At 39.0% G+C, this 15,367-nt stretch overlaps 1 protein-coding gene across 1 annotated transcript in view; it reads left to right on the top strand.

The window, feature by feature from the left end:
• Window positions 1-1,522, top strand: part of NR0B1 (nuclear receptor subfamily 0 group B member 1) — a 2,677-nt gene extending 1,155 nt beyond the window's left edge. The window contains exon 2 of the mRNA XM_057375346.1: window positions 1,001-1,522. Within this exon, the coding sequence (XP_057231329.1) occupies window positions 1,001-1,245 (245 nt within the window). The 3' untranslated portion in view covers window positions 1,246-1,522. The remainder of the gene's footprint in view (window positions 1-1,000) is intronic.
• The last annotated feature ends 13,845 nt before the right edge of the window (window positions 1,523-15,367 follow it).

The following is a 15,367-nucleotide window of genomic DNA, read 5'->3' as shown; positions in this document are numbered from 1 at the left end:
ATCATGTCGATCTCACCTGAAATGCACCTGCAGGCTGGATATGGCACTTGCCAAGCATGGCAGTGAGAGTGGGACAGGGCTCTTCCTGCGCTCCCACTGCCAAACTGTTACTTTTTGATGGTTAGGTTCCTATAGTGTTACTTTGCATTTATCATCCTCCTCGTGTAGCTTTGCTTTCTGTGCAGATAAGAGAGAAAAAGTTACAGTGGTGCAGCTTATGTTGCACAAGTRAAAATATGGAAGCTGGTCTAATGCAAAAAGCTAGAAGCATTGTTCTGGTAGGAAGAATTTCTTCTCTGAAAGCGTAGTAAAGCATTGGAGCAGGCTTCCCCACAATCCCTGAAGGTGTTCAAAACTGTGGATGAAATGTGATTTAATGGTGGACCTGGATGTGCTAGATTAATGGTGAGACTCACTGATCCTGGAGGTCTTTTCCATCCAGAATTATTCTATGGTCACATACARCCTAATTCTGTACCTCCCATCTTTCAGCATCCTTACTGAAATTGGGTAACTTTTATTCATTGGGTAACTTTTTGTATAATGGTTGAGTCAATACTTCTTGCCACCTATAAAGTGGAGTAGAAACAGTTGCCAAAAGAAGCCTTGCATGTGAACTATGCATTTTTGTGGAAGTGAATGACTGAAAAAGTTATTTTTTGTGTCTTCCTCAGTGTTATGGTGTTTTGGAGGGCATTCTTTAATCAAAGTATTTATCAACCAATTTGTTTAACACTTCAGTGAATGTTGACAAACATCATRTTTCAAGTTTGTGAAGAACAGTATTAAATGTCCCAAACACCAACATGATGAGAGTTGGACCTGCCTGATAAAATTTGGAGTRTTGACTACTTTGCATACAAGAAGCCCTCCAGCAATTTAATTTGCTTCTTTCCTTGAGCAATAATTACAATATGTGAGCTGTTAGGAGTTGTTCTGTAAGAATAATGTTTTATAAACAAAAATCATGTAAAAAAAAACACTTTATTTTTCTTTTCAGATCTACCTGGACTGCAGTGTACACAGTACATTGAAGGACTGCAGAGAGAAGCACAACAAGCTCTAAATGAACATGTCAGACTCATTCACAGAGGTGATGAAGCCAGATTTGCCAAGCTGAATGTTGTTCTATCCCTGTTAAGGTCTATTAATGCTAATGTGGTTGCTGAATTATTCTTCAGGCCCATCATTGGAACRGTGAACATGGATGACATGCTTTTGGAAATGCTCTGTGCAAAATTATAAAGGTGTATAAAATAATGAAAGTAAATCCAGTGCAAAGGAAGTTCAAGAGCAGGATAGTGTAAAGTATTGTAAATAAACTAACTTATTGTTTTTACATAGATAGTATTTTTGTATTCCATAATAAAATATTCTTCAAGTTCTAAAATTAATTTTTATTAAAAAATKGTGGTTTTGGAATAAGGTTAYRGTCATCWAAACAAGCTTTAAGGTTGTGGAGAATGTTCATATCCAAAGTGAACTGGCTATTCTTCTACTATGTCTCTGAATAAAGAACATATTTACTATATTGTACTTTCAAGGTGAGTAATCCCTGCTTTTTGAAAATAAGCACAGTCTTACTGMTATTCTCGCTACTTCTATTGACTTTAACAATCAGACTGTGAGGTTATTAAATATTCACCTAAGATTTTCTTCCATATGGGAAAGATGTTTTAGGAGTTTTCTGAATCCTAATGAGCTTTAAAGTATCTTCATCAGCTCTAATATTTGCAGTAAAACATTCCATTCAGCACACACTGGRCTCCAGGAAAATAAAATAAATCTGTCCCCCAAAACAACAAGCAAATAAAAATTGCCTCTAAAAATAGCAAATGGCAAATGCTGAGTAGGGTCTGGAGAACTAGCTGGGTGAGCTCCACACTTTTATTTCATCTAGACAACTGCTAACTGGGATTTCCATAGTCAGCTTCTCCAGACYGCTTATTCCTATAGAAAACCAAAACTATGATGCTGAAACATGGTGTACCAATGGTACAACCATCACAACTTGTCAGCTCATGTGACAATGTCTTAATTWAGCATGGAGTTTAACTTCTTGTTTTATTTTATTTTAGTCTTGGGCTTGATTCTTTCTCCCAAAGTTTTGTCTTCATTGGAAAAAATATCGTTTTAAAAATAAAATCAGAAAGGGAGAATCAGAGATTTAAGGGGCATTTGTTCCTTTTTTTTTTTTTTTTTTTTTTTTTTTTTTTTTTTTTCATGGAATTGTCTAGCTTTTCCCCAGGGGAATATTGGTAAAGAAATGGAGAGTGAAGTGTGACAGCATTTCCCAAGTAAAGGATATGAGTAACTCCATGTATTGTTTAGGCAGCTATTAACCATTGGCAACAGGTGGTTTTTAAAACACCATTAATAAAGTTGAAAGAGTTGCTCTCCTTAACAGGACGTGTGCAGGGGAGGGACGAAGGAGTTTGAAGAGTTTTCTTTTGCTGCCACCTTGTGCAAAGGACACTTACAGCTCCTGCATTAAGGAGCAGGGGCACTTTCATTGGCTTGTACTTACCCAAATTAAACTTATGAGAATCAGAAATTGTTTGAGAAGTAGTCAAACATTCCTGAGTATACAAAATAATTCATAAATATCACTGAGATTTATATTGCCATGGCAATAAGAACCTCCTCATGGACCAGGACACTGTCACTGAGCAAACAAAACAGAACAAGAAGCACATCCTCCACCCCAAAAAGCAATGGTAGTCCATAAATGAACTGTTTTCTTGTGCTGGTATAACTCTATGTAGCCTTGTTGTGCCATAAGAGCTCCCCAAAAATTCAAAAGAAGAAAAAAAATATGTAAGTAAAGTGATCTCTACTACCAGTCCAGACTTCAGACCAGTTGAGTCCATTATAGAGCAGGCTTAGTGTTTATAAAAGGTTGATCCTTTCATATTTACACACATGCACACCTATAACAAACATCTACCTATGGATTTATGGTATAATTTACAATATAATATAAATTACCAATTACGATGTGTATACAAACGTATATTGTATAAATGACAAATAACAGTGTATAAATGTTCTGTGAGTTTACAGCAGCTWCTGAGCATATCTAATATCTCTGTGACATAAATATGTGTATATGTTTCCCTTCTTCTCTATAGACAGCATATGAGTTCACCATAGGTTTTCAGAATACCTGAMAAAGAAACCTCTTTCCACAAAAGCACAAAGCATGATGCTAAAACATTTAAATAGTGGTTCATGGAAGCTGATGAATCTTGGGTAAGGACTAAAAAGAACTCAAACAGCCTCAGACGAAAATAACTTCATCACCACAGAGATTTCATTAAAAGTCACACCACTGTTCAGACTTCTCTGCTAAGTGGTAGAAGAGGTTTGTTGGCAGTACTCCTAACAATTAATTGTAATAGCTGAACCTTGGTCACAGGCCAGTATTTTCAGCTGAACAGTCACCTTGARGCAGCTTGGGTCTATTGTGCCACTAAATACTCTGGTTTTCATGGTGCAGAGSTAGCTGCTTCCATCCTCAGATTTGMTGTCTCAACAAATTCTATATTCTGCTCAATTTTCTCAAGTTGTCATGAAGATTGTGCACATCAAATCCACCTTGAACTGCACTCCCTCATATTTCTCTTGGACCAGCAATTCTGTTAGTCATTCAGCTGTTGTCTATTCTAATAGAAGCACCTGGSAACGGTAAGTAGGAAATCTGAATGGGAAAAAAAAAAATATCAAGGCCTTTGCAGATAAATGGCAAAAAAAAGTGTCTCTTCATAGGCTAGAGCAAGAGAAATTACAAAGCAAGACATTAAAAAGAGATTTGTTGGAGGAACCAAGCTGAAGACTGGGAGAACAATGCAAGAATGGGAGAAAAGTTCGAGTGTGGCTCTGGAGCAATGGGGAARGGTCTGATTTTAGTGTGAGGACAGWGTGCCAAGARCTGAGTAGAAGCTRTTRGAGAGAGTCTGTAACYCATAAAATGAGCYAGAGACTGAGCAAAAAGKTCRCTGTAGGAGGACTCTTGTGTCAGCTCCAGAAAATTTTGCTGAGCAGGGAAGAAGCAAGCCCAGAAGGTGACACTGAAGAGGACACAGGCATTCTCAGTGACCTGCTGGGACAGGTGGCTTGCTCTCTCCACTGCTGCTGCTGCTGCAGAAGGGACTAAAATGAGAACTGTGCAGGTGTGAGGAGCGAGCTGCTCAGCCTTGGGCAGAGTAAGGTGTTCACAGAACTAAGCAAAACTCCTCAGTTGCCCCAGWWCTGTGTCCCTGGGTGCTCTGCAGCCCATTTTTCTTCTGGATCCTTTCCTGTCCTTTGGAGGGTGGGTGAAATCTGGCTCAGACAGCCAACATGGCCTTGGCCACTGCTGGGACACAAGGGGGGATCTTTTGGATATCCTGGGCAGCAGGGCTAGGACAACCTGCAGGGGGAAAGGAAAGTGGCCTTAAAAGGATGCTTTTAGGTAATATAGCCTTTACTAGAAGAAGGGGGGAGATCAAGACCCTGCCCCAGCCTCAGGCAGTGTGTGAGAGCTCTTTTTGTACTCTGTTTAGGACTCCTGCAGAGGCAGAAGCCTCCAGCCCTGCAGAGCTCTGTGTGTCCTGGGAGCTCTGTGCTGTCGCACACAGCACAGAATTTGTCCTTGTGTTCCTAAATGCACCATTAAAGCCTACCTTTCACATCAGTGTAGACATGGCTTCTGAAGATTTTTTGGCATTTTTTCTGGTTGCTTTCTATCCCTGTCATTCCRGGCATGAATCTCCCCAGGAGCACAATTTTTTTTTCAGCCCTCCAGGGTGTCAGACGGATTTTAACTAAGAACGGCCTCCCAAGCAATTTAATTTTGCAATCTCCACCRTATCTCAGGCAGAGGCAGTGCTGTACAAAGAACAATTCTCACCCCCTTCAGAAGAGATTCCCATTGCTGGTGGTCAGGATTCCCACAGCAGCAGTCCAGCACTGGCTCCTAATCACAAAGCACCATGTGGCAGAGCAGCCTTGCAATGTCCTTTCCTCTGAAGAGATCTGAGACAGGATAATTTAAAAACCAACTTGCATTTTCAGTTGTATGAGTGCTTCCTTTAGATAAGGAAAAGCATAGCAATTATTTATAATCTTACTTTTCCAGGTTTAATATATAACCTTTGTTTTGGCAATCTTTCCAACAGTTTGTTTTAAACTTTGCAGTATTTTGCTCTTGTGAAGAGACTGTGAACACTGTTAATGCCTAATGAGTTGTAACTTTCCTATTGAAGGTGTGATTCTGCAACTTGAATTTTCTTGTTTGGAATTGGCCTCATAGACTGGCTTGAAATGATATTGTCAGTCACTTTCATCTCTTTTCAGAAAGAACTTATTCCTTCAGTGGACCTTCTAGGCATTGCAATGCATAGCAATTAATAAAAATAAAATAAAATAAAATGTCAGAAAGCCAGTTAGTGATCCGTTTTTAATCCACTGAAAAAAGTCCCAAACAGTGTAAGCAAATATCATATAAATTTTTTTTTAAATTTGGAGTTGCAGCTTGAGACTTGAACACACTCATTGCCTTTGGACACCTACTATGTATTTTAAATTATGGAAATGTATTTTAAATCTGAAATGTTCATGAGAAAGATTCGATAACTGAGGCAAATAGAGACTGTCAGAGGAACTCTGACAAAAATATTCCCAAATGAACAAGCACTGTGAGGTCACAGGTTTATAACTTGTTAGCTCTTTGCAAATACACGAATCATCCACATTGTTATACATCACATTGTTGATAGAAATGAGGAGTAATTTCACTGCTTGTGTCAGTAATGAATTGGCCCAGCTTTATTTACATATTCTCAGGGTGCCTGATGTAGGAAAATAACCACACMAGTGCTGTGCAAACTTAGGTGATACACAGACCCTTTTCCTTCTGTGTGTACATATGGCATTTACCTATTTCATATGAGGGAAATAACACTAATTTCAGGTTCAGACTGTTCCTTAATGGTATAGAATCACTCACTGTTTTGTCACATGGGGTGAATTTTACCTTACTGAAAATGAGCTGTCTGAAAATTTAACATCCAGTCTAGCTGGGGCATGTGGGTTGTGTCTGGAGAGGACAGAAAGGCACAGAGACCTCCAGGTTCCATTTGATCCCAGCACCCCTATTTTACTGTGGCACCTTGGATTCTTACTCTGCAGGATAAGGCTGGATTCAAATCACACACTGAGCTCTCAATCACCACAGTTTTTTTTTTTTTAAACCTTGGAGTCACCCTCACTTCTGGCAAACCATTAGCTTCTCTCAGCTGAGACCATAGTGAAGCTTCTCACATATGCACACATCCATACACACATCCATAGTAAAAACCAGCAGGACAATTCACATCCTCTTCTTCTAGCAGGGGAGGGTTAAAAGAAATAACAAAAAAAAAGTCAGTAAAGCCTGTAAGACTAGAGAAAAGGTCTTTAGAAAAGAAACTTTTGACCTATGTATAATTTTGTTACTACATTCACCCTAAGAGCAGGAATGCTGGTGCAGGTTTTATGTACACAGATAATAACTGGTATCCTTAAATGAGAATTAGCTGGAGAAAATGAACCAATTTCTCAAAGTAAGAAAGAATCCAGATTATTTTGTCTCTTGGAAACTGAAATGAGCAGATAGGGCCCAAATGACCCAAATGATCARCACTGGAATGAGGGGATTTCACTGTGTTTTTTCATTTGGTTGGTTTTGTGGTTTTGTTTTGGTTTTTGGTTTGGTTTGGTTGTTTGGTTTTTGTTGTTGCTTTTCTCCCCATTTTCCTACCCTATCTTTACCAGGTCAGGAAGATGTAGGAATAGATATAATTATTTCTTCAGAAAGTTGCAACTTAACAGGCATCTGCCATCTACTTGGCTGCTCTTTGTCAAGGGCTCTGGTGTCCTGAAGAATGAGATCTGGAGGAGATATTTTAGAAGAACTTCCAGAAAGCTGAGGAGCAGTGTTGTGTTCATAATGTCTAGAATAATTAGGTGAAAATCCTGCTTCTCAAACAACTGTCACTTGAAMAATGTAAAGAGAACAAAGTCCTGTTGCAGGTGGAATCTGAGCTCATCTGAGCTGGGAACATCAGCTCTTCCCAAACAAGATGAAATGGCTGAGATTGCATTTATGCCCTGTAATTTGTAAGCTATTTGTAGCTGATTTCCAGACGTGTTAATCTGTGCAGAAGCTGAGGGATGTAAGAATGATGCCTGAGCAGGTTCTGATAAAGAAGTCTCAAAACTCGAGAAGTTACCATCTTTAAACTGATTCTCAACAGTTTTTTCCATAATTTCTGAGATTTTGAGTTGTGAACAGAAAACTTGCATTGACATTTGCTCCGATTGAATTATCATAGCCCAGTTAATATTTTTAATTAGGGCAGGTGTATCATACAGCTGAACTCTCAGACATTTAATGGGAATCAGCTGGAATTAGTTACACTGTCCAGAAATTGTGCTCAGAATGAGTTCAAACTTTTAGAGTCCAGCTCAATTAGAAGTGTGTCCTCCTGTGACCAGAAGCCCATCCAAGCTCCAGCCCAGCTGTGTGGTGCCTTCAGTGCCCTCTCTCAGTTCTCTTCCTCCCTCCCTCACAGTGCTTTGCTTTTTATAGGAGGTACATCAGATAGGTGGGATGAAAGAAAGTTGTGGCTCCTTCCAGTTAGGCTGTTCTGGAAAACCACACACACAGCAGCTCATTCAGCTTATTCCAGATGAATTGGGGAAGTTGCAACTCCTTTTCTCAGCACTGAGCAATTCACATTTGTGTTACCCATGTCTTCCCCTCCCTGTCACTATCTTGCATCTTGGGACAAATATTTGAAAGTATTTTCTACCTTGTTTATGGGACAAAACTAGAGCCCTTTTAAGTGCAAAGTAATTACTGATAGCATGAAGGAGGCACTGCTTACTTAGTTTTGCCTGGCTCCTAAATACTCCAGCATTCTTGGACTTGCTATGGTCTCAATGTTTCCTTAACACAAACCATAGAAGTAATTCAGCAAAGAACCCCTTTTCCCATCAGTTATKTTATTACAGAACAGTAAAGGTGACAAGAAGAAAATATGAAGAGAAGCAGTAAAGCTGAAAACAGGCTATAAATTATGGTGGGTGTATATTCTGTTCTTGTACATAGTCATATGGCTGGAAGGGATTTCATGTGCTCATCTAATCCATCCTCCTGTCCTGACAGGATGAATTGTACACCATGTCATACATGGCACGAGCTTGTCTAATCTGTCTTTAAACATTTTAGTGATGGGGACTCTATGACACCTCCATTCRCTCTATTTTTGTGTCACTACCCTTAAAATTTTAAAGTTTTCCAGGCATCTGAGCTGACCCTTCTATATTGTAGCTTAATCTCCCTTTTTCTTAACTTATTCACCAGCCACGCAGACAAACTTTGTGTAGACCCTCGGATATTTAAAGGCTGTTAATTTTACATTTTGTGGAGTTACTTGGACAGATTCTTTCAGCCACCTATGTTCCCTAGACCTCTTACAGCCTCAACATGGTCATTTGGCCAACATCTTACCTGAACTGCAACTCACAGAAAAAAAKACAAGTTATTAATTATAGTTCTCTATGATTCATTTATACTATCTTGTCATCATTTTTTAAATAGCACAACAAACCCTTTATAGACATTTTTAGACATACTTCTTTTATATCACTGTAGCACTTTCCARTAGTCAATAACCACAGTTAAAACATATTTTTCAGCTTCATTTCTAAACATTCTGCATAGATACAAATTGTATGCATCCTCATGGTTGTAGTGTTTGATGTTATATGAAGTTATAGTTGAAATATCTCTTGGATTTTCTTTTTTCAAGGTGTGAAATTTAAAAATAATTGACATAAAAACAAATTGACATTTGTGAAATTTAAAAATAAGACTGCTCAAAAYACTTAGAAACTCCCTAGAGGGACTGTTCTTAAACTGTCAGCGTGGGTGGATGAGCTTGGTGGATGGGGAGTTTTCAGTGCCTAATTGCCCTGAATCTATGAAATGCARTTCATTGCATCATCAGCATAAGCTCTTGTCTCAATGACCATTATTATGTTTTCTTGAGACAAATRGATTCCACATTAGAGTGGATTTAAATTTAATTATTTAAATTATCTTAAACAATAGAAAGGAAAAGGAACCAAGTGTTTGTGTAACATAGCAGTTCCTCTAGAATTAATATGCAGAGAATATGAAAGGGAAACAGCTAATCTTGTTTGCAACATGCCCAAAGAAGGATGCTTTACATAAAAAAGTGAAACACTACCATTTCTGCAGACTTTTTAATTCACAAACAGCACAGGCTCTTACACATCAGGAATTTTGCTGGAGAGGAGGAAGAATGAAGTAAAATAAAAAGAAGKCAGAAAGATTAAAGGAGCATATGATGGCTGCTATAGAGCCTGGCAAAATCTGCTACACAGCAGGTCTCCCTGTGTCTGCTATGCCATACTCTGTCAAAAGCAGTTCCCAAATGTGGTGAAGGAAATGTTAACATTTCTAATCTTGGAAGCATTCAGTGGTGCCATCTCAGTTTCATCAAAAGCCTGTAATAAAACACATCCAGAACATTTTYTCTCAGGAAAGCTTAGTGAAACACAGATGTTGCTGCTCCATATTTTCCCAGAGACCCTCACCGACTCCTTTCACAGAGAATCTGGGCTTCCCAAAACCCCATCACTGCCTCTAACAGCAGCCTGCCATTTCCATCAACATTTTGCTCTGCAGAATTGCTGTTATSGTGCAACACTGTGCTGCTCAGCACATTAAACTGGTTAGAACTGAGGCAGTAGAAAYGTATCATTGCTATTGCTGGGGAAGAAAGCAGATGCTGTTCATATGCATACTAAGAAATGAGAAGAAAAAAACCCCAACTGAAGACTGTTTTGAAACTTCCTTAGAGAAATGTGAAAAAAGACAGCCCAAAAGGCAAGGAAATTACACGAATCAATATTCACCTTAAGCCTGTGAAAGAACGATTGGGATCCACGCTGGCATTACCAAAAGCTTTCTTTCTTGCTCATGTACTTTTCAATAACAGGCTTATTTTCTCTCTCTCTCGAGACTGGAATAGCCAATTAAGGTAACATCTATGGATTTTTTTTCAGTAATCTGCAGAGTGAATATAAATAATCTTCTGTAACTTACAGTGCTGCTTCATAAAAGTATTTTAGCTATTTTGTTCTGTGGCATTTTTCAGTTTTCCTTAAAATCTGATTTTTTAAAAAATCTTGATTATTTTTGTCTTAATTTTAATAGTTTTCTCCTTCTAAATACATTGCATATGAATATTTGTTCTATTCCTGTTGAACACTTTCCAGTACTCTCACAGRCACATGCATACACATAAATTTTGTGTACCTAAGCAAGTCCTCATTAATGTGCCTAATTATTAATTTAGAAGAGCAATCACTTCTTAGATGTGGAATTTTGAAAATCAGGCTTTGTAACATGAATTTTTTCTTCCATTTATAACTCAACTGTCTGACATTTCATGATCTAACACTTAAGTGGCAGGGTGTATTGAGATGTATTAATATATTTGAGTGCTTTTAAAGGGGAGTTTTAAATCTGCACACTATGGCTGCCAGCACTGAGTGCAATTCTCCAACACTGAGTGTGATTCTCATGGCTATCATGGTGGCCAGTGGACTCTCAGGGTAGACATTGCTTCTGACAAGTGAAATAAATCTGTCCTGTCAAAGGAAAGGACTGTGCTCAGGAAGCTAAGCAGCAGACCTGCTCAGACTTGTTAAAAACTGGTGTTCATTCTGTTGGAGGTATTTGGAATTGGAAATTCCAAAATATATAATGATAAAGTATATATCATGCTGGATCTGACAGYTTGAGGAAGGCAAGGCTGCTGCCACTCTGTGTCCCCAGGTCCAGCTGATAATGAAGTGGAAAAATTATTCCCAGCAGGCACAGGGGACATGCACAGATGTCTGGCAGATGCACTGACACCCAGAGAATTCCCAAAACATGGGCAGCACCAAAAGCCCTGTCCTGCTTCCCTCTCTGGCTGGGCAGGACAGCAGACCATCATTGGGAGTCCATGGACAGACACCAGTGGGATCCAGCAAGGCTGCTCAGTGTCCCCAGCTCCTTTTGCTCCTTTACCCCCAATTTGTTCTTCCCCAAACTCCCCAAATCCTTTCCTTTTTCTCAGCTTTCAATCCTCCCTTAAGAATCCCACAGAAAATCCTATACAATCTTGAAATGTCCTTTCCCTGCACTCCATGATGAGTTCTGCTCCTAGATGGGAGCCATCCGTAGTCCAAAAGATAATTCAGAGTTGCTCCCAGTGACTCATGGTGGCAGGTTTCACACCTGGACACTGGGGCAAGGCTCAGACAGGATTCCCTTCCCTTTGAGGCTTGAATTGTGATTCCCCCAAGCCTGATGTTGTTCCTCTGACTGCTCTGGGCTTTTGGCTACAGGGGTGGGCCTGGAACTGGCTGGACAGGGCGTTATTTGGGGTTTCTATGCTCCCTTATCCCTCTGAGCCACTTTGGTTGTGCAGGTGAGCTTTCATCAGATAATTTAACACATTCATTCTGTCTTGTAACTACAGGGACAAAAAATTCAGTAAGATTGGAAAAACAGTAAGAGAATAAAAGAGATCCTAAGTTCCTGCCTTCTGAGATATCCCATGTGCTTTTTTTTTTTTTTTAGTAATATATGATAGCTAGGGCCATTTTACCACAGATATAATTTACATGTTAGGCTGTTTTGTCTCCCATCTTTCAAAATGCACTTCCACCACTACAGAAAATAGGTTTTTTTTTTCTGTATTTCTTTGAAGAAGTTCAGGATGATAATATCTCTTSACTAAATTTTGGTAGATCACAGATATTTTCACCAAAATTACATCAGCTATCATCCTGTCTGCATTTGTTAGTTTTGGGGGCGGGTTACTGAGGAGATGTGATGATGATGTGTCAATGGGTGCAAAGGCAGCTTTTGATTCCTAAGCACTTTATAAAAGTAATGTTCCTCCATGTAACTTCACAGTGGCACCCTTACTCCCTCCATTATACCTTGACCAACACATTTTATCTGTAAACAATGTGAATCAGGAAAAAGCCAACGAGCCACTGTGTAATTACAAACTAATGCCATTAGCTTAGCAAATTCAGGCTGAGATGAGCTCTTGATTGCTGCACATTCATGCAACTTCACTGATTTTTCTACAGGCTGAGGAAGCAGCTTGAGCAGAACTTGGCCCATGGCATGAGTGACATTTCACACAGCCACGGTGCCACTTCGCCCACCGCCTGTCCCCAGCGGTGTTTCAGCAGAAYTTCTGAGCACCAAACTCACTCCCCMKYTTCCTCRCACAGTTGTGTGAGAGATCTCAGTAAAAACCTCCTTCATGTTTGAAGAGTTTAACAGAGCTTCCTAAGTGGCAAATGTGTTAGCAGTGGATCTGAGAGACGTCTACCCTGGATTGCAAAGTAGTGTTAAAACCAAGGGGTAAGAAATGACATTAAGCACCTGAAAAAATGGTCTTTTGTACTCTGACCCAGACCATTCCATATAAATTCTTGTTCACTGTTGTGTCCAGCGTGTGAGCAAGTGCTGCAGAGAGTACATAAGCTGTAAGTCATGTTATGTTTACCCTCATAACATGCTCAAAGTGTTCCCCAGCTGCAGTGCTTGAACTTTTAACCTAATTCTTCTAGCACAACTCAATCTGTAGTATGAAAAATAAAGCTTGACTTGAACTGCAAGATAAGGGATAATTTGAAGAGATTATGGAGATTATACTATCAAAGTAACAGTCCTAAAGTTAAAGAGTTTCTCAASAGATGTGTATAAAACTGGGTTTTTGCTGTAGGTTGTGACTAGTACCCRGAACAAACTCCCTTTTCTTCAAACACAGATAGCCTCAACTCATTCTCTGCAAAATGCAGTCATGGCTGTTTTATATTGTCAGCAGTCCTAACCTCACTCCTTTTGAAGATGAAATGGGAAAAAGCAGACAGAATGTAAAGGAATTGCTAGAGCTGGAAGCTAGGCACAATATCAAGGCTAGAAATGGAGAACATATAATAGGATTTTTAACTGATAAGGAACTTGATCTTAACTCTTATCTGCAAAGKAAATACCTCTAACAAGCCAGCATTTTCCAGCATGGTGAAAGGAAGGGGTGTAAGGAGCAGGCCCCAGGGAAGCATGCTGCCTAGTGAGTTACCAACACCTACACACTGCAGTGTTTCGATTTTTTTTTGGAAGCTTCTCACCCAGATACTATCCAGCCCCATCTGTGCTCAGCTTGAGAGCTCTGCTGCAGCCAGAGCTCAAAGCTGCTGGCCAAATCGGAGACGCATGAACTGATCAAAATTTCCTCTAATCCTACCTCGAGAATAAGTGACTGAAATGAATTCCATCAACTCTATACATTTGCAGCACTGCCCCTGGCACACTGGAGCTGATTGGCTTATTGCCATAATGGGTTCAGAAATACGCTGCACTATAAATGCATGAGWTCTTCACAGCAGTGCATTGCAATCAAAATTCCTACACATCTACACCTGCTATTATTTAAATTGCTCRCTGCGACTTCATTGAACATGGCACTTTATTACAATGGATTCTCGGCAAGAAAATCAAATAGAAGAGGACAAAGGGATAGAATCGCAAGAAAATGAGATCACGTAATCAAAGAAAAAAAAATAACACTCTGGGATCTCCAATCTTATCCTCACAATATTAAATCATTCTCTTCTAGTCGGTAGGGGAGAATYTGAATGACTAAGAAGGCTAAATGCAAGTTTGCAATGCTGAAATAGGCACTGACAGCTGAAAGAAATCATGGATATTTAAAAACCATCATCGAGCCTCCCTGCAAATTCAGCATAACTAAGATCTCATTCCAAGTGACTAAAAGTGTCCAAAAAGAATTCTAAATAAGTTTAATCTTTTTTTTTTTTTCTTTTACTCCTAATTTGGAGTACTATATAGAACATTCCCTGACTCTAGAGAGGGAGAATATATAAAAAAAAAGTAGTTTTCAGGGCTACACAGTCCAATGTCTCCATGGGGCCCATSCAGCAATCCAGCTCTGTGAAATCTTCTGCTTCTATAGGCAGCACAGGCATGTGGCTCAACTGAGACTCTTGGTTTCTTCCCTAATATGTGGGCCCTGGTGGCTACCTTTCTTTAGATGCAGCTTCTCAGTCAGAACAGCTTAATCCTCTGCKAGTGTGTGATTCTATCAATATTAAAGCTTCAGGGGTTGTGTGCATTTGGTATCAACTTTATTTGAAAGGAAATTTATTAATTTTCTTCCAGTCAAACATCCTTCTTAAAAGCACTGAAATGAGATGCATTTTTTTTTTTTTCAAATTGCTTGTCTCACTTTGTTTGTAGCTTTACATTTGAGCTTTGATAGCATCAGTATAAAGTAGCAAGATGTAGTTTTGGTTGTCAGACAGCATTTTTCTCWTCTTCCCCTAAACGAGCTCCTTTWGCAAAATGTGTAAAAAAATTCTGTRTTTGATTTAAAATCAAAACAAAGAYAAATTTTAAATTCTCTGTGGAATCAATTTTCCGTATTTTATATAGTTTTATCATCACATTTTCCTTTTGCTAATAGCAGGTGAAATCTTTGGACACACTTGGAAAATAGTTTCATTGGATATTTCACCTGGCTAATAACTCTTCAGTTAGACAATATGTATTAACTTACCTTGGCTTCTCCCAGGCATTCTGAACTTGGAAGAGACTCTTCAGAGTCCCAGACTAAGAGAAATTGTTGTTTTTTTTTTTTAAACCTGTGCTGATAAAGTTTCCCATGACACATAAATAAATAAATAATAATAACCACCTTTATACTGACTCCTCAAAGTCCATCTGACAGTGCTGTTTTCTATTCAACTRCCTAGGTGATTTCTGAAAACAAAAAAAATTGCTAGTGAAATCTAAATTCTACACACACCTAATTTCAGTGAACCTCCTGGCCCAGCTAGCAGAGAACAACAGAACGGTGTAATAATCCGATGCATGACTCTTCCTTTCCTACTTTATCTCCCTTGTTGATGAATCCATGTTCTCAGATGTATAATGGGAACACATCAGTCTGTGATRTCTGTCACTGCTACACTGCTGTGCCATTTCTGCTGCTGGCTCAAAGGCCAGATTCACTCTGTGCCCGTGGTATTACCCATGGTATTAATCTTACACTGAAAGGACTAAAGCTCGAGATTTTATTGTATTAAGAAAAAAAAATTGCCCCTATCTGGATATCAAATGCAAATATGTCAGCAGAATATGTCTGACTCTTTCTCAATTACTAAATATAAACTCTTTCTATACCACATACTAATGTTCTATATCTCAGCCTTTTCCATG

The sequence above is a fragment of the Malurus melanocephalus genome, unplaced genomic scaffold, assembly GCF_030028575.1.
Source record: "Malurus melanocephalus ecotype Western Australia unplaced genomic scaffold, MMel_1.1 scaffold_246, whole genome shotgun sequence".
NCBI lineage: Eukaryota > Metazoa > Chordata > Aves > Passeriformes > Maluridae > Malurus > Malurus melanocephalus.
This window is presented reverse-complemented; position numbering and strand designations above follow the sequence as displayed.